This window comes from Patella vulgata, chromosome 1 (assembly GCF_932274485.2).
Source record: "Patella vulgata chromosome 1, xgPatVulg1.2, whole genome shotgun sequence".
Classification (NCBI taxonomy): domain Eukaryota; kingdom Metazoa; phylum Mollusca; class Gastropoda; family Patellidae; genus Patella; species Patella vulgata.
Window position 1 is genome coordinate 9,356,589 of NC_065879.2, and position 21,524 is coordinate 9,378,112.

The window sequence follows — 21,524 nt, forward strand, 5'->3', positions numbered from 1 at the left end:
CCTGAATAAACAAGTACAATATATGGTGGATAATACAACATTGTTTTCTTGGTTTATCTCCAATATTCTACTGTTCGTATAGTTAATAGAATGTCAGCAGTCTACAGTTGAAAATTTTAAGAAAACCAATTAATTGGTTCAGTTAAAGACAACACAGTGGTTAAAGATACATTATGTAAGATTTAGATAAAGATCTGACCATTCTTGCTATAACAGTTTGAAAATAGATAATGCAAAATGAATATATTGAAAATTTCATTCCAATTGCCCCATTGTGAGCGAAGATATTAGCTTTTGAAGGTTTTACTAGATATGTGCATTAATTGCAACCACCATACCGGTTGTTCGAAGCTAAGTCTTGCTCTCCATTTTTAGCTTAAATCAAAATATGGCTGAACTGTTCTGATCTACGTAATATCGGAGATATCTGACGGCATCGAGAGTTGATTATGGTCTTGATAAGTTAATAAATGTCTAATTAACAGTTTATACATGTATAACATTTCAGGCCTAAAGAAAGACCTCCAATGGGCAGATTTAGCTCTTGCATAATGTATGTTTAAGTGTTTGACATTTGAAATGTTACAAGACTGACAGTTATTGGTCAATTAGAAATTGTCTTGAAGACAGGAGACTTATTAACATCAGCATTTAAAATTGTCTGAAATTTATCACTAGGCGATGTGGGTGAACGAATCATCTAAAACGTATATACTTTGGATCATAAGGTTTACCATTGAGTCAAGTGGCTCGGTTTCGCTCCCACACTTGTACGTGACAAGAGAGAAACAGAGAGAGAGAGAGAGATACATGTAGGGTTTAATATCCACTCCACACAAACTAGATCATTTCATGACTTGCATACTTCAAGAATTTGCTTGCGCGTAGGGGTCTTGAGCAGTGGGAGGAAACTGTAGGACTCTAGGGAGAGTGAAATGCGCATTAAGGTCCACTTGACATAAACTACATCATTTCGGGAGTAACACATGATTCAATTCTATTTCACTAATTCTTTGGCGCAATTAGGGGTCTTTACATGTAGCAGTGGGAGGAAATCAAAGGACCCTGTGAAAACCGACGAGGTTGGACAGGTGACCCTTGTCATGTACATGTATACAAGTGTAGGATCGAAACCATACCACTTGAATGAAACACAGACCTTATGACGTAAAGAACACATGTCAGACCATTCAGCCACACAAACCCCTGTATCTTCAATAGATACATGTATATTGTTGTGTAGGATCCAACTTTTGAACATACAAATGTACGAGAAAGAGACTGTGAGCAGAGTTCACTGTCACCCAACTATTCAAATCTGGAAATACGGAACCAGCCCCCCCCCCCATTCCTTTCCAAGGAACAATAAAAAATTCATGCATAATTGCCTAATTTGAATTTGAACTTTGATATTCATGGGCCCCATCCATAGACTCTTATGGGCCCTGGGGTGGCGCACTGGCTGCATCCCCCACTCATGAGGTCTGCCTGTTACAGACATCATCAGTTGGAAATACGACCTTTGTTTGACTGAATTCCTCAAGTGCATGTCACTACGTCCAGTACTGATTTGCCTCTTTCCAGTGTATTTTTTTTATTGATCTTTTGTCACGCATGTCTAGAACAAAGTTCAAAAAGTCAGATAATACAGGCCCGGCTGAGTGGGGGGTTATTGCAGCCCCTGGACCCACGCCTATAAGGACCTAGGATGGAAGCCCCCCCAATCAAAAATTGCTTCCGCCGGCCCTGTAATACATGTACATGTACATGTAGTTCAATTTTCTCAGGTACACATAAAATAATTACTGCCAGGCCTGCCACTTTTAGATCAGCTAGTGTTATTATCACAGCATTATTATGAAATTTGTTTAAAGCAGCATATAAAAACCAGAGAGAAAGAGAGAGAGAGAGAAATGAGGTTTAATGTCCACTCGAAACAAACTAGGTAATTTCGGGACTAACATATGGTTTAATTTTATTTCAATAATTCGCTTGCGCGTAGGGGTCTTTAGCAGTGGGAGGAAACCGGAGGACCCAGAGAAAACCCACGAGGTTGGACAGGCGACCCTACTCCTTGTCACGTACAACCACATATAAAAACCAATAAGCTTTACTAATTTATGACCAGGCATAATGACTAGTCAGTTTTAATGTGTCATTGTTGATATCAATCAAGATAAAAGCTAATTAGTTAACTATTTAATCCATTATTGCTTATTTATAATCCTGTATAGTATATGTTTTGATGTCAATACTTATCCATTAATAATTAGAATATAAAAACGCTAATGTACATGTACAGCACTAGGCAAGTCATTAGGCCACCCGACTTAGAAGCAGCTGCGTCGCTCATCCACTGTGCTGAAAGTGTACATTATATGTATTGAATTATTGTTATTTGTAAGATGTAAGTTCCAGTAATTAAAAGATTGAAGAACCCATTCCAGACTTATTAACTATTGACGAACCTAGCGGTTATAATTTCCCAAGAAAATTATATGTATCCTCTAATGGGTATTAAAAGTAGTTGTTTGTCTGAAAAAGGAAGATGAGTTAGCACATCTTCTTTTAAGCCTGTCGATGGATATTGAGTTATTTGAAAGTCTTCTTTTAATATCCGGCTTACTATAACCAAGCATCTGAAAGGAATGCGTGTGGAATATATTTCTATGATTTTCATTCGTAAATATTAATCATTTTGTTACATACTGAATATTGTCATCTATATTCTAAATTAAATGTAGACCATAAAAGTAACTACTACATTCAGACACTTATCTCCTATAATTTTAAATGTATTCATTGTCTTGTTGTTTTAATGATTTAGTATTTAACTAAACTCCTTCTACACCCATATCAATTGTCTTTATAAATCTACCATTATTTACCATTTTAATTAACTGTTTAGTTCCAGTCATATGTGGCAACATTTTAATGATCTTTTATTGGGTAACTAACGAAACTTAAAACTATTAGAGATTAGTGTCTTAACAACCAGGTCACATAAATTCGATTCAATTTTCATTATACATGTAGATATATTAAAGAATGCAAATGGTCTTGTTTATTCCTTTTTAGTTGTAAATTGATTTTAATGCTGTTGCTGGTCAATTAAATTCGTATCCAGATTATACACTCGGCAAAACCTCAGCAGATTTAGGTACCCTACATGTACATGTACATCTAGCCTCAGCTGTATGACGGTAAGTGATATGTACAGTACCTACATGTACGCCTATACAATTGCGATACGGCACCAGTTTACTTATTAGGAAAACTTGCCGCTTTTAAAAAGAAGTTATCCAAATTGCGTTGTTCAAAGCATGTGTAGAATTTTTAGTGGAAAGTTGTCCTTGTGTGAAGAAAATTGGAAAAACTTGGAAGATAAACAACTTCAGACTTTGAAATATTTGTATGATAAATTATTCTTCAAAGACATCGTCATTGGCTAGCCGTTGGTAATCCGGGAACTTGAAAGTAGTTCCAATGGCGGACTTCATCATACAGCTGAGGCTAGATGTAGGGTACTGGAATCTGCTGAGGTTTGCCGAGTGGGCAGTTCTCAGATAATGTAAAGGCAATTTGCTGAAAATTTCATTCAAATTTTTCCACTATGAACCAAGAACAAAGCAACTGAATTTCCGCCTAGCCTTGATCAGTATGATAAACAGCATAGTCTTGATTATCCATTTAATCGTTAAAGCGTGAAGGAAAGTTATGCAGTAAATTGGCTCACAATCCACTAGATAGGTTAATTAAAGATACATAATAGTTAAAAACTAGATAGTGTAAAGGTAATTTGCTGAAAATTTCAGTCAAATTGATCCACTATGAGCCGAGAACGAAGCGGGTGAAATTTTTGCATAGTCTCGGTCATTATTACTAAAATCATTAATATAAACAGCATAGTCTCGATTATCCACTGTTTTGATTTAATTATCAATGGCCGTTAAGCGGCATATAGGAATCTAATCCAGCCAACATCGAAGGTTAGCCCTGACATCGAGAGTTTATTATGGTCTGGATAAGTTAATTAATGTCTAATTGATAATTTAGATAACATTTCAGGCCGAAAGAAAGGCATGTAAAGAGACATACAAGTAAATAAGAGTATGAAATTTTTGGTATTTTAGAAATTTTTAGCATTGGGACAGTGAATTTCTGTAGTTGTTATCCGTCACATTTCCCAGAAGCGACCTAGTTGAGTTCACAAAGTAAATTAGAGTATGAAATTTTTGGTATTGTAGAAATTTTTGGTATTGTGACAGTGAATTTCAGTAGTTGTTATCCGTCACATATTTCACAAGCGACCTAGTTGAGTTCACAATGGGGAGGTGCGGAGGTGTAATTGTCTTCACTACAATAGAAAATTCTCTCAGATTAACATCCGAATTTATCATTATTTGTAAAAAAATTCTAAGTTTGCAATATTTCTATTTAAAGGGAACATCCCAGATTTTAACAGAGTCTCAGAAACAAAAGTGTACATATGAAATTTAAGCGCCAAAATATAGAGGAATGGTGTATTTACCGTGTCTCAAAATTTTAGTTTGAAATATTGAGTCGTTTTGACCTCAACGTCAAAACTGCTTATCAGGATACGTAACGCTTTTAAGGGCTCAATTTAATTTTTTTCGTTGGGTGACCTGATAATCTAGTGCCGTGCCTTTAATAACAAAAGGTACATTTCACCTATTCATTGTTTTTATAAAATAAAACTACAGACACCGTATAATACTGCTTGGGACACTGGTCCCCGTTTCCAGATGAAGACTGACGGGTTTAAGTTGTTTGAAAACGTATAAGGTATATTAAGTTAGTTCCTCAGCCAGTAGGTAGAGGATTTTAAGGACTTTTCACACAAAATTAAACAGTTTTATTCTCCAAAATACATGTATAATCGAGATTGGCCCTTTAAATAAGAATCAAGACGTAGGCCAGTCGCCTGGAAGATGAGAATGTAATTATCATTTTCAATAAAGTTGTTTGCATCGCCCAGCTTGGCATGTCATTATATAAACATAAAATGTGTCTGTTTCATGTTTCGATGGAATTTAATTGGCGGTATAGATACTGCTTTTGAAATTTTCATACATACAACTAAGTGCCAATTACATAAAATTTCATGAGATATATTAAATATAACATCATTTATTATATAAAAACATGAACAGTATATTTGTAATTATCAAGTTTCAAAAACCTAAATTACAATTATTGAGTTCGCTCCGCTTTGAACTTGGCTGTTTTTCATTTCTTACATCTCTTTGTTAGAAACATTGTGTGAACATACATTGTATGAAACTGCAACAAAGGATGTAACAAACTCTTTTAATGCAACGAATGTCAAGTCGAATTTGATTGTGGTTTTTTTTCTATACATACATTGTACCTGAAAGTGTTACCAAATATACTGTCCTCGATACGTTCGACAAGACTTTGGTTTGGCTGAACCTCACCCCCACCCCTTTTGAAAACATGTATCCACCCTTGTGAACAGGCCCGTAGCCAGAATTAGGAGGAGTGGGGGGCGTCAATCACAAACAAGGAAGGTCACCGGCTTTTTTCCATACATCCTACAAAGGTTGTAAACTCTTGGTTGTTGCTTCAGGAACATGTATCCTTTACGACTCAAAAATTTCTTGCAGATGAACCTTCTCGGACAAAAACATGAGCGAACACGAGAGCTCCTGGTTAGCAAACCAGCGTCTTACCCACTAAGCTTCCCGTATTTATCTTTAACACCATACATTCCCCTTTCTCCATAATTCACACACACTCTTCGCATATTCAACTTATGAACTTTCCCCCAGACTGTTTGTACAGTTAAGTGTATATGCAGTGGCTACAACAGAATAAACCTTATACGGCATTTAGTAATTGAACATATAATATAAAACACAAATTTATATGGAAAACAATCACTGGGTTTATTTCACACTACGTTTCAATAAGTTCCTCTTGTGGTTCTCAACGTAATGTGAAATAAACCCAGTGATTGTTTTCCATATAAATTTGTGTTTTATAACAGATTAAACCTGATAATAGTTTCACATTACATGTTCACATCATTTTTATACTCCAACAATGTGTACAGTTACCATATAAACCAGGGGTGACACACATAAGGCCCACGGACCAGATCCAGCTCACCAAGGGTTTAAATGTGGCCCGTGGAACAAATGTCAACTAACTGACGTGTTGATAATTCTTAGAAACTAGCGGTGGAAATCATTTATTATTGTTTTCCGGTTTCATTAAAACTCTGACTTCTGTACTGTATGTCATAGATATCAAAGCTGTATGTAATACAACAGAACATTGTGTGCAATATTATATCTTGGCAATTTAGAAACCAGTCTAAAACAAATACCTGTCTCAAGGGGTTTCACTTTGTTTTTAGAATTCACTAAAGTTCAAGGATGTTTGGCTTAATTGTTTTTAGAATTTTTGTATATCTCTGGCCCATGTATATTGATATATGTGTATGTTTTGTATACTGTATCTTAATGGACGTAATATGCAAATAAAAAAGTTGAAGTTGTGACCCCTGAATGGAAATGAGTTTGACACCCCTGGTATAAACAATGTCAGATGCATATTTTTTTGTAGAGTTTGGTGGGTAATTTATGATAACAAGTGTTAAAGGTCAAACACATGTACTGGTAGTTCATAGTCCATTGATATCAGCTGTAGACAACATATATTTAAAGTGGCGGTAAGGACCTGATAATGTGATTTTCCCCAAAATCTACAGATTTACAAAATAATAGGCCTACTAAATGCTCCAAATTATAATAGAGATTAACTTTATAGTAGGCCTAAATACCAGCACATAACCATTTTGTTTGATAACTACTTTCGTGTAAGTAAAGGGAATCACTCTTCTACAGGTTGTAAATTTATAGTACTTCCCTTCCCCCACCCTATCTTGTCCTCTTTAGTACTCACCCACCTCCACCCCCCACCCCATTCAACCCTTCACACATGTACATGTACATTCTAATTAATGCTATTAATGCTAGTTCCCACTATGACGATTCATGCTAAGATTGAAATCTTGGTTTTATTTGTGGTGGTCCTATCAGGTCTTATCATATATTTAGATCATTCGTAGCAATCAGGTTGATCGTATCAAAACGTATCTCCACATACCAGATCCTGGACTCAGCAGCGACCATCCCATCCTAAAGCATCGTATGACCGTGGGTACCATGCGTTAGGTTAACATAATAAATATCAGAACATAACGGTTTGCCTACTATTCATTTAATTCATTTAAAGGGAATCACTCTCCTGTACACATATATATGTACATGTATCTATTACAACTTTTATAGTGATATACTAAACCCATCCATTCCTATTTAGTTTAGCACTCAGTTAGGTCTATTTGATAAGGCCAACTTCAAGTTTGGTCAAAGGTCAGGAGATATAAACAAGGCTAGCACTAATCCCAACCCTAACCCAAGATCTACCCCTAATGTTTTCCCTAACGCTAACCTACAATCTCGTCAAAAATCACATGCCCTAGCCTTATTTACATCTCAACAACCTTAATGAAAACTGAGCTGGCCTTAACAAATAGATTTAACCACAGTACCCCCGCCCCACACCCTTTACAACATCCCTGTACACAGTACATGTAGTATCCTGACTTTGATTCTATCAGAATCTGATAATCTACATGTGGATATTTGCCCTTTAATCATGTAGTACATGTATAATATAATTAGAAACTGAGCAATGCTACATGTAGGTTTAACTAGGTATAAGTCATCAAACAAGTTGTTATTTGTGTAAGGTCAATAGCCTGTGGTGTTTATTATAGACCTTGTAGCTCAATGCTGTGTTTAAAATTCTCTACTCTCATTTTCCACCCTCTTATTAAATATAGTAAAGAGAGAGAGAAAGAGAAATGGAGTTTAACGTCCACTCGACACAAACCAGGTCATTTCGGGACTAACACTTGGTTCCATTACTTCAATAATTTGCTTGCGTGTAGGGGTCTTTAGCAGTGAGAGGAAACCAGAGGACCTGGAGAAAACCCACGAGGTTGGACAGGTGACCCTACTCCTTGTCACGTACAACCAGGGAATCAAAACTACACCAGCTGAATCAATGACACTTATGATACAGCGCGCACATGCTAAACATTCGGCCATCCAACCCCCACCTGCCAATAGACAGATTTAGCTCTTACGTAATGTATCTTTAAAGACTGTTATTATTCTGTAAACCTTCAAGCTTTTCACTTACATACAGAAAATCAATGCATTTGTCAATTAGAAATAGGTTACATGTTATTCTACCTCAAGTTTTATAACAAAATGAATTAAATGGAATGGGTTCAATGCCTTGTCAAAACAATTACACTGCTGTTATTTTGAGTCGAACAAACAATGTATGGTAATCTTTATTTCTATAGTTAGGTGTTTAATGTGAAGGTTGAGAATTTTGCACAGATAGCTGTTTTTTTTAACCTACAGAATTCCAAATGACACACTGTTTTGTTAGCCAAACCACCATCACCTTAGTTCAGCTCTGAACGTAGGTCTCATTACACTCGGCCTGTACGTTCAGAAACTCTTCTATTGAATCCTTTTCGAAACTGAGATCCGCCCCAGTCAATCTTACTGAGCCACTTTTTGCTGCTAAACGGTCGTGTGTCAGTCCCCGTGAACGCCTGAACAATATAAATGAACACCTAAGTGAGAATATAAGACTGTGCTTACCTCGCTAGAACCAGTATGAGCGACACAACACGCTGTTAAAAAAGACATCTGTCTTCTAACCGACTTGGCAGACTTCATTGAAAGGGTAACGTACAAATTTATGAACTCGGCCATGTTAGAAGATGGAGACGTATTTTTTAACAGCGTGTTGTGTCGCTCATACTGGTTCTAGCTGAACCACCACCACCACTGACAAATACGAACTTGAAATATCCTCTGATGTACATGAATATCAAGTTCCACTGCTATAAAATACATGTACCACTGACACATTTGATTTAATGATGATTAGGGGGGTTGGATGGCCGAATTGGTTAACGCGAGCACACTGTATCAAACGCTCTACGACACAACAAATAACCACAGTTCATGGAAGAGTGTATAAATTATTGGAACGTTTCGTAACATTTGTGTGACCATGTGTAGATGTATGTCAGATATTACATATTATGATATGAAAATGTGAATAGAATATTCAGATTATAGCTTAACACACTAAAGGGAGTGGCTGACTGGACCGAATCCTAGGGGCCACAATATTAGTTAATTAACAATAGAAAAAATTGGGTGTGTAAAATAAATGTCATGCTTAGAGCAGTTGAGGAGGGATGGATGCCGACTGTCAGCAATGTGATGAGTGTGGGATAACGAGGGTGGGTGGGTGGGGTGGATGGCCGAATGGTTAGCACATGCGCATTATATCATAAGGCCTGTCATTGAGTCAACTGGCATGGTTTCGATTCCCTGGTTGTATGTGACAAGGAGTAGGGTCGCCTGTCCAACCTCGTGGGTTTTCTCCAGGCTCTCCGGTTTCCTCCCACTGCTAAAGACCCCTACGCACAAGCGAATTATTGAAATAAAATTGAACCATATGATGAACCCGAATTGACCTAATTTGTGTCGAGTGTAATTTATTCTGGGTCATCATTTATTGGTAACATAAATATATACCTAATATATTCAAGCAGGCATAAAATCTGTACAATACCTTACAATGTACATGTACAAATTTATGCAATCTGTAGGGAAAACAAAAAATAGCCCATACAGACCTATCAGGGACTTCAGTGGCTCCTAATGATTTGCAAATATTTGGTCTTTAGTTTAAATTTTTCCCAGGGGTAAACCTCTAGAATACCATTTTGGCTCACAGCCCAACAATATGATGTATGAATTCAGTTCTAATTGGCTTGCTAAAGGATGTACATTTACATGTACATGTATGTGTTTTAATTATCAAATAACTGCTTTGCTTAAAGGCATAGGATAGGTTTATAAGGGACTGGGTGATACAGACTGCTACAAACAAATCTTATTTCCGGGCTGATGAAGACGAATTTCGGCAAGTGACAGCGCTTCACGTTTGATTTGTAATTAATAATGCTGTTAAATGGCCAATTTAATTACATCGGAAGCTGAATAATGATCAAATAAGGCCTCGTTGTCAATAAAAACGACGGGTAGTGTTAGAACTAGTTAGTATTGTGAGATGTTAGCAGACGTAATGCCTTGAAGACTTGAAAACAAAGATGGCGGCTGAAATACCTTCTTATATACGGTACTATAATATATAGTCAAGCAGTAGTAAGAAGTTTTATTTTAATCCCTTCAAGTGCCTGTGCCGAGAACGAAGCGGGTGAAATTTTCGCATAGTCTCGGTCATCATTACTAAAATCATAATATAAACAGCATAGTCTCGATTATCAACTGTTTTGATTTAATTATCAATGGCCGTTAAGCGGCATATAGGAATCTAATCCAGCCAACATCGAAGGCTAGCCTTGACATCGAGAGTTTATTATGGTCTGGATAAGTTAATTAATGTCTAATGTAATAAGCAGATTTTGCTCTTGCATAATGTATGTTTAAAGACTCGATGCGTCATTAGGAATCCTATGGAAACTTTAATATTGTGCAAGTTTAATCTCTGTCCAAATATGATTCAATGCTGCTCACATGTAAAAAGATGCTGCCATCTTTTATCAGTAGCGGTAAAACTTAATGGGACCAGTTTAAATCCAATTGAATCCAAGCCATAAGATTATCTAGCATTGATGTTTTGATCGTTTCTTAATTAAAGATACATTATGGGAGATTTGATAACAAGTTGGCAGTTCTCACTATAACAGTTAAAAACTAGATAATGTAAAAGCAATTTGCTGAAAATTTCATTCAAATTGATCTGCTATGAACCGAGAACTAAGCGGTTGAAATTTCCAGCTAGCCTCGATCATCATTACTAAAGTCAATACGATAAACAGCATAGTCTCGATTATCCATTTAATCGTTGAATTGTGAAGGAAAGTAATGCAGTAAATCAGCTCATAATCCACTAAAGATCGCAGGCTAGCGATGCCATCTAGAGTTGATTATGGTCTGGATAAGTTAATAAATGTCTAATTAATAATTTAGATAACTTTTCAGGCCTAAAGAAAGACCTGCAATAGACAGATTTAGCTCTTGCATAATGTATGTTTAATTAAATGTTAAATAATCAATCTAAGTACATATTTAGTGTAGATTAACTTGTGAGAAATTTGATATTTTAAAACACATCAAACTTTTAACATGGATGGCGTGATCGAGATACTTCATATGTACATACAGACATGTATTTCAGATCAGCCATGTATTCATGATACGATCATCTTTTTTTCAGTCTATCAATAACAGACAAACTAAAAGCAAATATAAAATGATTTCAATGTATATTTGCCGAACTATCTAAAGTGTGCTATTTGAAGTTCTGCGAGACTGGTTAATGTTGACTGAAGATCATTGTCAACAAACAAATGTCAATTCTTTCAATAATCAATACAGTTACATGTAGGCTGTACTGTGGTTTGTTTAACGTCCGCTTCCCCGAGCATGCCAAGTCGTCTTATTTTCATTTTTATTATCTTAGCAGAGTACCCGGAGTAAACCCCAGGGGGTGAGAAGGCGTCCCTATCTCCAAGCCGCATACGCTCACACCAGCCGGGATGGAAACCTCAACTGCCAGCCAGAGCTCGAAGCACGACACCCTAGGCCACCCCATCCCCTCTGCTGTACTGTTACAAACTGTTAACAATGTATGTATATCATATTTACAACCAATGACCTGAATGTCTCAGAACTTGTACATTGTATATTGCTGAGAGAGGAAATGAAATGAAATGGGGTTTAACGTCCTACTGTTCTGCTCCTATGCTGGGCTAATGAAGACAGGCATACGGCATACAGTGTGCTATGAGGGAAATTTTGCCCGGGCAGCGGCACTATCGCCTACTCTTACATGTATATTGAATTCCAACTGCCAAGGGATCTTTTACGTGCATTCCAATGTATACACGGGACCTCGGTTTTTCGTTCATACGAAGGACTAGACAGCTGTCCTTGTCAGACCCTCTGTCCTGCATCACTGACAAGGGGGAACCATGCCGGAAAATCTGGATGAACTTTCTTGACCTCGAGGCTAGCGAGCCAGCGTCTTACCCACTTAGTCATGTGATCCCCTACTGAGAGAGGAGGAGGAAAGAGAGAGTTGGGGTTTAACATCCACTTGACACAGACTAGGTCATTTCCGGACTAACATATGGTTTAATTTCTATTTCAATAATTTGTTTCCACGTAGGGATCTTTAGCAGTGGGAGTAAACCAGAGAAAACCCACAAGGTTGGACAGGCGGCTTTACTCCTTTTCAGGTAGAACAGGGAAATCAAAACCATGACAGTTGACCCAATAATAGACCTTATGGTACATGTACAACGCGCACACGCGCTAACCATTCAACCATCTAACACTCCCCCCCATTGCCAGAATAATTTAAGCTTTATATAAATACAATGTATAATACATTGCAAATAATCTTTAAAGGGACAATAACACTCTTGCTGGCTTGACAGCTCCAGAAAATAAAAAATAGCCTTATTCTAAGTACTAGATGTGTTAGTGTCCTACCTGTTGTGTAAATTATCCATTAAATCCTATTTTACTTGTCCAGAGGGTTCAAAAATATTTTTAAATCCTAGTCACATTTGAAAAGCTTTACGTCAGGCTTTTCAAATCATTTAGTTGAATTTTTCCAATTTTTTAAATTAGGTGTGTTAAGATGAAATTTGTATCATCAATTAATTGGAATATTGTAAAATAGTGCAATTTGTTGACCAGAATAAAGATTGGGACATATTATTCAGTTACAACAAGAGTGGTATTGAGCCTTTAAGTGGCATTGAGGAACATGTTAAAGAGAACACAAGCTTTAAGGGAAATCAGTCACTGATTTTATTCTAAAAGCACCATGGTTTATTATCCTCTTACACGTACATTGTAATTAAGTGCAATTAACAGGTTTAATCAAAAACTTTACAAATTTAAATTTTAAACTAGAACACACTTATCCCAAACTATACACACCAATGATTCTGGTGTCGATTAAGATGTTATAGTTAATTATGCATGTTTGGCATGTTTGCAAATGATACACAGAGAGAGACAGAGATTGGGTTTAACGTCCACTCGACACAAAGTAGGTCATTTCGGGACTAACACATGGTTCAATTTTTCATTTCAATAATTCGCTTGTGCGTAGGGGTCTTTAGCAGTGGGAGGAAACCGGAGGACCTGGAGAAACCCCACGAGGTTGGACAGGCGACCCTACTCCTTGTCACATACAACCAGGGAATGGAAACCCCACCAGTTGATTCAATGACAGACCTACAGTATGATACAGTGCGCACGTGCTAACCATTCGGCCATCCAAACCCCCTGCACACGATATAGATATCTGTTATTTACACCAAGAGGACATCATAGGCTGGAAATTTTAAGCCAACACATTAAGACGATTATGAACATATATTGTAAGCTACATGTAGCTTACATTTTTAAGCAACATGTACGAAATATGGGAGTAGGTAAATTTAAGCTAGCTTATTTACCACAGTGCACAGTTTTGTGTTCAGACTGCAAAGTTAATGGAGCTAAATCGCTAATATTTGGGACATAGAAATTGACACAAATGGGTCGCAATGCATATAATAATGTACCGTAATATGAATGTATATAAACTGATTTACACTCAATTTTTTCCATTTTAACTATGTTCGGCGAAATACGTGAGAAGTCCTAATCGAATGGCAATCTCTATCGTCTGGTTATTCCAGTCTACATGTACACCGGAAGTATTTATTGCGCATGCTATCCAGATAAGAATATGGCATCACCGTTTTACATGACTTGTGGAACATGTCTAGCCTTGTTCTTCAAGTCCCTTGTTACAAATTGCACTGAAACACATTATGTACCAATGGTAAAATGTTTATTTTGTATTAAATATTGGATATCAGAAGCCCATCTTTTCCTGTTAAGATCACAACATCAATGTTGATTTAAATTGACAAAAAAATTGTGTTTCAATGTCAAAGACTTTGGATGATATTGATTTAGAGACTTAGCTACTTTAAGCTAAACTGTGTCTGTTGTCCAGATTCGTTCACTTTTAACAAAAACAGTAATATCTGGTAGTAGTGAGTAAAGGCCCAACTAGTCAGATTTTTTACATATATTTCTAAAGTCAAAAACATGTACTATTTAAAAGTACATGTAAAGCCATGTTAATGGGTAAGTATGATAAATGCCATGCAGAAATTAACATCCTAATCTCCTGCACCAATCGGGCTGATGAAAACAAACTACAACTGTACATGTACATGTATGAGGGAAATTCTGCAGTCACAGTCCAATTTAGTGGTTCTTTTACATGAACACCCAACGTATATATTATACATGTACAGTAGAAGACCTCAGCTTTTTGTCCCATCCAAGTGACTAGACTTTGTTTCTTGTCAGAATCTATGACCTCCACAAATGACGTTGGAAAATCCTGCGGTATTTTCTCTACCAACACATGGATCAAACCCACGACTGGCTGAAATTCTACTCAAAGATAGAATAAGTAAGACTATATTTGTCTAAGAACAATAAAGATGACAGTGTGACATGAATAGAAACCTATATAAACTTATTATAGTGGTAAATTAACTTGGAATTGATCAATTTAAATAAATTCATCTGTTTTCAAAAGTATATTAAAGATACATTATGGGAGATTCGGTAACGAGCTGGCAGTTCTCACTATAATAGTTAAAAACTAGATAATGTAAAGGCAATTTGGTGAAAATTTCATTCAAATTGATCCACTATGAACCGAGAACTAAGCGACTGAAATTTCCATAAGCCTCGGTCATCATTACTAAAGTCAGTACGATAAACAGCAGTCTTGATTATCCATTTAATCATTTAATCGAGAAGGAAAGTTGTGCAGTAAATCGGCTTACAATCCGCTAAAGATCACAGGCTAGCGCTGCCATCTAGAGTTGATTATGGCCTGGATAGGTTAATTAATGTCTAATTAATAATTTAGATAACATTTCGGGCCTAAAGAAAGACCTGAAATAGGCAGATTTAGCTCTTGCATAATGTATCTTTAAATTATATACTCTACATATACATGTATTTTGTCTAGAATGTTAGGGCCTTTAACATGCTACATTTAGACAACTTCATACAGCAAAACGAAATCAAGGTATTGGATACATGTTGCGTTGGGTAATTAAAACTATTCTGCAAGTTCTATTTCTAGACTTGCACAGAATATATTCACTCTCAACTTTCAGAAAAAAAAATCTCCATTATTAATATCGACAGTTAATGTTATCAAAAATCGTCTGCAGGAAATGATTCTGGAGAAACAATGGAATGATTTGCAACACACAATGTCTCTACTATGACTCACTCTCTCTACAGACGACAAAAGAATGTCAACCAAACCTAATTTGACAGATTATTGACATTAATAAAATAAAATATTTTCAAGCATTTAATAAAAAACAAGAAACAAATGTTAAAAGTTACAAACAAATGCTATTTTTTCATATTCATATACGGAAGTACATGTATGCTATAACGGGCCATAAACAGTTTAGTCATTACAAGGGCCATAAGTAACACAAAAATTTAATAACCATTGGAATTGAACCAAGGGATCTTTTACGTGCACGCCAATGTGTACACAGGACCTCAGTTTTTCGTCCCATCCAAACAATTAGACAGCTGTCCTTGTCAGGCCCTTTTATCAGTAAGAAAGGAGCACCACAATAATAAATGGTGTCAGTAAGAAAGGAGCACCATGATAATAACTCGTGTCAACTAGAAAGGAGCACCATGATAATAACTGGTGTCAACTAGAAAGGAGCACCACGAAAATAACTGGTGTCAACTGGAAAGGAGCACCACGATAATAACTGGTGTCAGTAAGAAAGGAGCACCATGATAATAACTGGTGTCAACTAAAAAGGAGCACCATGATAATAACTGGTGCCAACTAGAAAGGAACACCATGATAATACTTGTAACTGGTGTCAACTGGAAAGGAGCACCACGATAATAACTGGTGTCACATAGAAAGGAGCACCACGATATTAACTGGTGTCAGTAAGAAAGGAGCACCACGATAATAACTGGTGTCAACTGGAAAGGAGCACCTCGATAGTCACTCATGGTGTCAACTTGAAAGGAGCACTACTACAATGTATATGCTTGGTGTCAATAAGGATGGAGCACCAGTAGCGTCAATAAGGATGGAGCACCTCGATAGTCACGGGTGTCAATAAGAAAGGAGAACCACCTCAGTCACAGGATTCAATAAGAAAGGAGCATCAGAAGTGTTAATAAGATAGAAACATTACCATAGCCTGTTGTCAATAAAAAAAAAGAACTTCAGCCTGTATTCACCTATGTCTACAGTTGTGTACAATGTTGCATCCTACAGATCTATGATCTATGTAACATGTGTATTAATTATGTCTAATTCAATATAACTATTCTGGATGGGTCCATCAGTTATTGACAAATGAAATATGAACTACATGTAAATATAAACTGCATACATAATGTATCCAGTCATGCATGAAATCTATACACTACATGCATACATGTACATGTACAAGTATATGGTAGTCTGTCAGACTGCATAAATTATCAGATTTCTGTCTCGTTGCTAAATCCACTCCAACTTATCCAAAATAAACCAGCGAGAATCATAACCATAATGAAACTAAGTCAACACATAACCCTGGTCCTCCAGAATTTACACTGGCTACCAGTTAAACAAAGAATTGTTTTTAAAATATCTGTTTTAACATACACCTGTATGGTGGCCTATCGTTATCATTCAGGATTTAACAAAATTTCTTTAAAAACCTAAATAAAATGAAATGAAAATGAAAAGCAAAGTCAAAAGTAAATTAAAAGCAAAAGTTAAATCAAAACTAAAAATTAAATCAAAAGCAAAAATAAAAGTAAAAGTAAAACCAAAATGTAAATTAAAATGAAAACACAAATGAAAACTAAAATCTTAAAAGTAATTTGAAATGTAAAACAAAAGTAAAAGTAAAAGGCAAAATAAAAATATTTGTCGGCCTATCGCTATCATTCAACTTTTTTCACGCAAAAGTAAAATAAAAATATTTGGTCGGTCTATCGCTATCGTTCAACGTCCTTGACCCCAATCGGTAACCGTCGGCTATTTCCGAACGCTTCGACTCGACGGTTTCTTCTCCAGCGGTACAAATAAAACTGAATCAGAACACAGCAAGAATTGGCCGTGGCACTGCAAGAGGAGTGGGTCACATTGCCTCAAATCAGGATTGGACGGTTGATTAGGAGCATGCCATGACGAATTGCTGAATGTCGGAGGATTGGTGGAGCAATTACTCATCATTAAGACAAAAATCAAAAACGTCCATTTTCACTTTTGACAGGGTATCTCTTTGCGAGTGAAATAGGGCCGTCAGATAAGCCGCCCATATATGAACTGTTTATCTTCATGTGTAGTCAATTTGCCTGTTATTAGCATACATTATTGTTTCTGAATATCCCCTACTTTTTTTGAAGAGTATATAAGACGATTATTATTAGTAGTATTTCTCTATGAATGTCTACATGCATACACACTAGTGCTCCTACGGTTAGGACTTTTTGTTATTCAAATAGCCGTAGCTATTAACCGGTTAGTAACCGTTAACCGTATGGTACCAATTTTAAACATAAAACAGAGCTTGTCAGGAGGTGCGAGTCATTACTTGTGCACACGCTATACTCGCCTAAAAGGCATTACATGCGCAAAAATTTCAGGAATTCTTTAATGAAAATTTAAACTATCAAAGGCCGTAGTTATTTATTTACCTGGTTAACTTGGTTCATTTGAAACATTTTTTAATTCAATATATACCTACGATAATATACAAAACAATACTTTGTTTCCCTTCGTACGTGACAGATGGCGATAATATTACGATTACATAATGTTACTAAGAATAGAATAAAGTAAATTGCAAGTAGAATTTTTATGATTGGTTAATTTAACTAAAAACCAAAGTAGAATTCTTGCGAGAAATTACCAGATATGAAACATGTTGAATGTAACGAATCTAGTATAATGTTATTTTCTATCCTTTAAGATTATATTTTGAATGGTGGTTACGTTTTTAAGTAAATAATAAACAAGGTAGAATATAGTTAGAAATGCCGAGAAGTATTTAGATTGGATTAACATTAGCTAAAGTCAGAACAAGGTCCGTTGACTTTGCCGTATGACTACGACGAGTGCTATTAATAGTATCATTGTTTAGCAGTCGACATCGTAGGACGACTGTTACATTCCAAGATTTTCAAACATCAAATACAAAATGACAACGGGCAAGTTTTGTTATAAAGAGGAATATAATCAGACACAACTCTATGTAATGGGGGACATCTCCGAATAACCGTACCGTTGAATTCGAACCGTTTAACCGTCCAGTTCTAACCGTTTACGGCTATCCGACTAGTCGTAGGAGCACTAATACACACAGTGTAAAAAGATAATTTAAAAGGTCAAAAAGTAAATTATGTAATGACAATGTTATTCCAATAAGCTTACAATACTGTAATGTTACCAGTATTTTATTTATTGTCTAAAGATCCAAATTAGACCCTATTATTCAGCACAGGTTATTCGCCACCTGTGTTTGACATCTGCTGACTCAATCTCAAAGCCAAAAGCTAAACTCAACAGTGATGGTTGTTGTGATGGGGCACCATATGACGGTTCAGGCTTCAAAAAATTTAGGCCCGCCCTATTAACTGGGTGAAACGGATGTCCGTGAAACATATCCTAATGAATATCCTAGAACAACAGGTTTATTGTTTAAATCGTGTGACATATAACTATTTGCATTCTTCTAGTATATTGAGTTAGGTGAACATTTAATGAGTGTAAAAAGATCTTTCCCTAATTGTCCATCCCACTTTCACAAATTCTGGCTAGTCTTGAATAATAAATTTGAAGTATTCTATGGCTTAAACAATACCAAGTTTATAATACATGAGTATCATGATGCAGTGAAAAGGTAACATTTTTTTAGACGTATATAATTAAGTAAATTACTACGGTAGCCTGTTGGTACCATACATTTATTTATACCTTTTTCTTGAAATTTACTTCATATGAGATATCGCAGTGAAAACTGTGATAAATAAAAAAAAACATGAAAATTCTTTCCACCGCGGTGTAAATATTTTCTCCGCGGTGGAAACATTTTCTCTGCGGTGTAATTATTTTCTCTGCGGTGTAAATATTTTCTCAGTGGTGGAAACATTTTCTCCGCGGGGTAAATATTTTCTCTGCGGTGGAAACATTTACTCCACGGTGTAAATATTTTCTCTGCTGTGGAAATATTTCCTCCGCGGTGTAAACATTTTCTCCACGGTGTAAATATTTTCTCCGCGGTGGAAACATTTTCTCCGTAAACATTTCTCCCAAACATTTTTGGCGTAAGAGCGTTCACAAAGTTCAATATAGTGAAAAAAAGGACCATAACTTCAAAGGAAATTAACGGAAATTATTGCAATTAAATAGACTTCTTCATCTCACTAATGATAACAACATACATGTATGTCAATGACATATTGTGGACGGACAACGGATAGATAATATGATCGGTGTTACTTTCTGTGCGTTTCCGAGGTCATCAATTAACATTGAACAACAGACACTTTTGATAAAAAAAACCTGAAAAACATTTCCACGGCGGATACACTGCGGAGAAAATATTTACACCGCGGAGAAAAGTTTTACACCGCGGTGAAAATGTTTCCACCGCGGAGAAATTATTTACACCGCGGAGAAAATATTTAAACCGCAGAGAAAATATTTACACCGCGGAGAAAATATATATACACCGCGGAGAAAATATTTACATCGCGTAGAAAATGTTTACACCGCGGAGAAAATATTTACACCGCGGTGTAAAGGTTTTTCATGGGGTTTTTATTTATCACAGTTTTCAATTCGATTTTTCATATGAAGTAAATTTCAAGAAAAAGATATAAATCAGTGTATGGCACTAACAGCCTAATGTGAAATAACAAATATTACTTACGGGGCTTCTTCTTTTTAAAGTAAAATTCTTCCATAACAGCAATCTTAATTGGTAAAAGAACGCCATGGTTCAGAAAGTGAAATAATCCAATCTAACTGGAAGTTAATCTGCTATGAAAACTGACACCTCAAGCCGTCTCACTTTTCCAATTCAATAATATCAGCTGGTCCTACGCTCTTCTCTTCTACTACTGTACGAAAACAAATGTCATTGTTCTTTAACATATTTATTTCACGCGATACATGTGTATATAAGCTTTTAATTCTCTCTACCAAAGACTCGTTGGAGTCTAAATTTGTTACCATAGAATAAGATTTGTTTTAACACATGTTTTTAGAATGATTTCAAGACATTTAGATCTCACAGCCTTCATCTCTCGTATTATAATGTTGCTCCTCAGATAATGTTTTGCTTTGGAGGCTCCCATTGTCACGTGGTACATCATGAGCGAGCCCATTGGTCGAGATGTCAGTCTATAAATATCCATTCGGATCCACGTGAATTTGTTTATGCCATCAGCTGTGGAAGTCTAAAAATAGACTGGATATTGACCAGACGGATCAGCATGACATTCACGAACAAAGAGTTGGGAAAACTCGGTCAAAATTTAATATAATATTTTAAGAAAAAAAATAGACCAGTTCATTAATGACTGCTTATCACAAGATGAAAAATAATATTACGCATGATCTGCCACCGTTTGGCATTTATTTACAAATAATATAATAATTCAAAATGCACGACCATATGGCACATTCTGACGTAATCGTGAATAAATGAAATGAAATAGGGGTTAACGTCCTTCACTGCACCTAAACTGGGCTAATGAAGACGGGCATACGCCATACAAGTGTGCTATGAGGGAAATTTTGCCTGGGCAGCGGCGCTACGGCCTACTCTTATATCGCGAATTCCAACTGCCAAGGGATCTTTTACGTGCACGCCAATATGTAGCCTACACGGGACCTCGGTTTTTCGTCCCATCCGAACAAGTAGACAGCTGTCCTTGTCAGGCCTTCCGTCCTGCATCACTGACAAGGGGAAACCACGCCGGAAAATCTGGATGAACTTTCTCGGCCAATGCAGGGATCGAACACCCGACCTCCAGGTTAGCGAGCCAGCGTCTTTCCCACTTAGCCACGTGATCCCCTCGTGAATAAATAGTGACTAGATTATTAGGTACACACAAAAAATCACTGTCTGAAAATAAATACGAATACATGTACGTATTGCATAAAAATCTATAAGACGGTGGTTAAAACATTTTCTAAGTTCTTGAAATATATGAAATAACTTTGGTATGGATTACTGTTTAATTAACGCTTAT

The 21,524-nt window shown here is 36.3% G+C and overlaps 1 protein-coding gene across 1 annotated transcript in view; it reads right to left on the minus strand.

Moving 5' to 3' along the window:
* The window catches only part of LOC126812221 (ATP-binding cassette sub-family A member 2), an 81,167-nt gene extending 60,577 nt beyond the window's left edge, over positions 1–20,590 (minus strand). The window contains exon 1 of the mRNA XM_050538513.2: positions 20,198–20,590. Within this exon, the coding sequence (XP_050394470.1) occupies positions 20,198–20,263 (66 nt within the window). The 5' untranslated portion in view covers positions 20,264–20,590. The remainder of the gene's footprint in view (positions 1–20,197) is intronic.
* Positions 20,591–21,524: the final 934 nt, after the last annotated feature.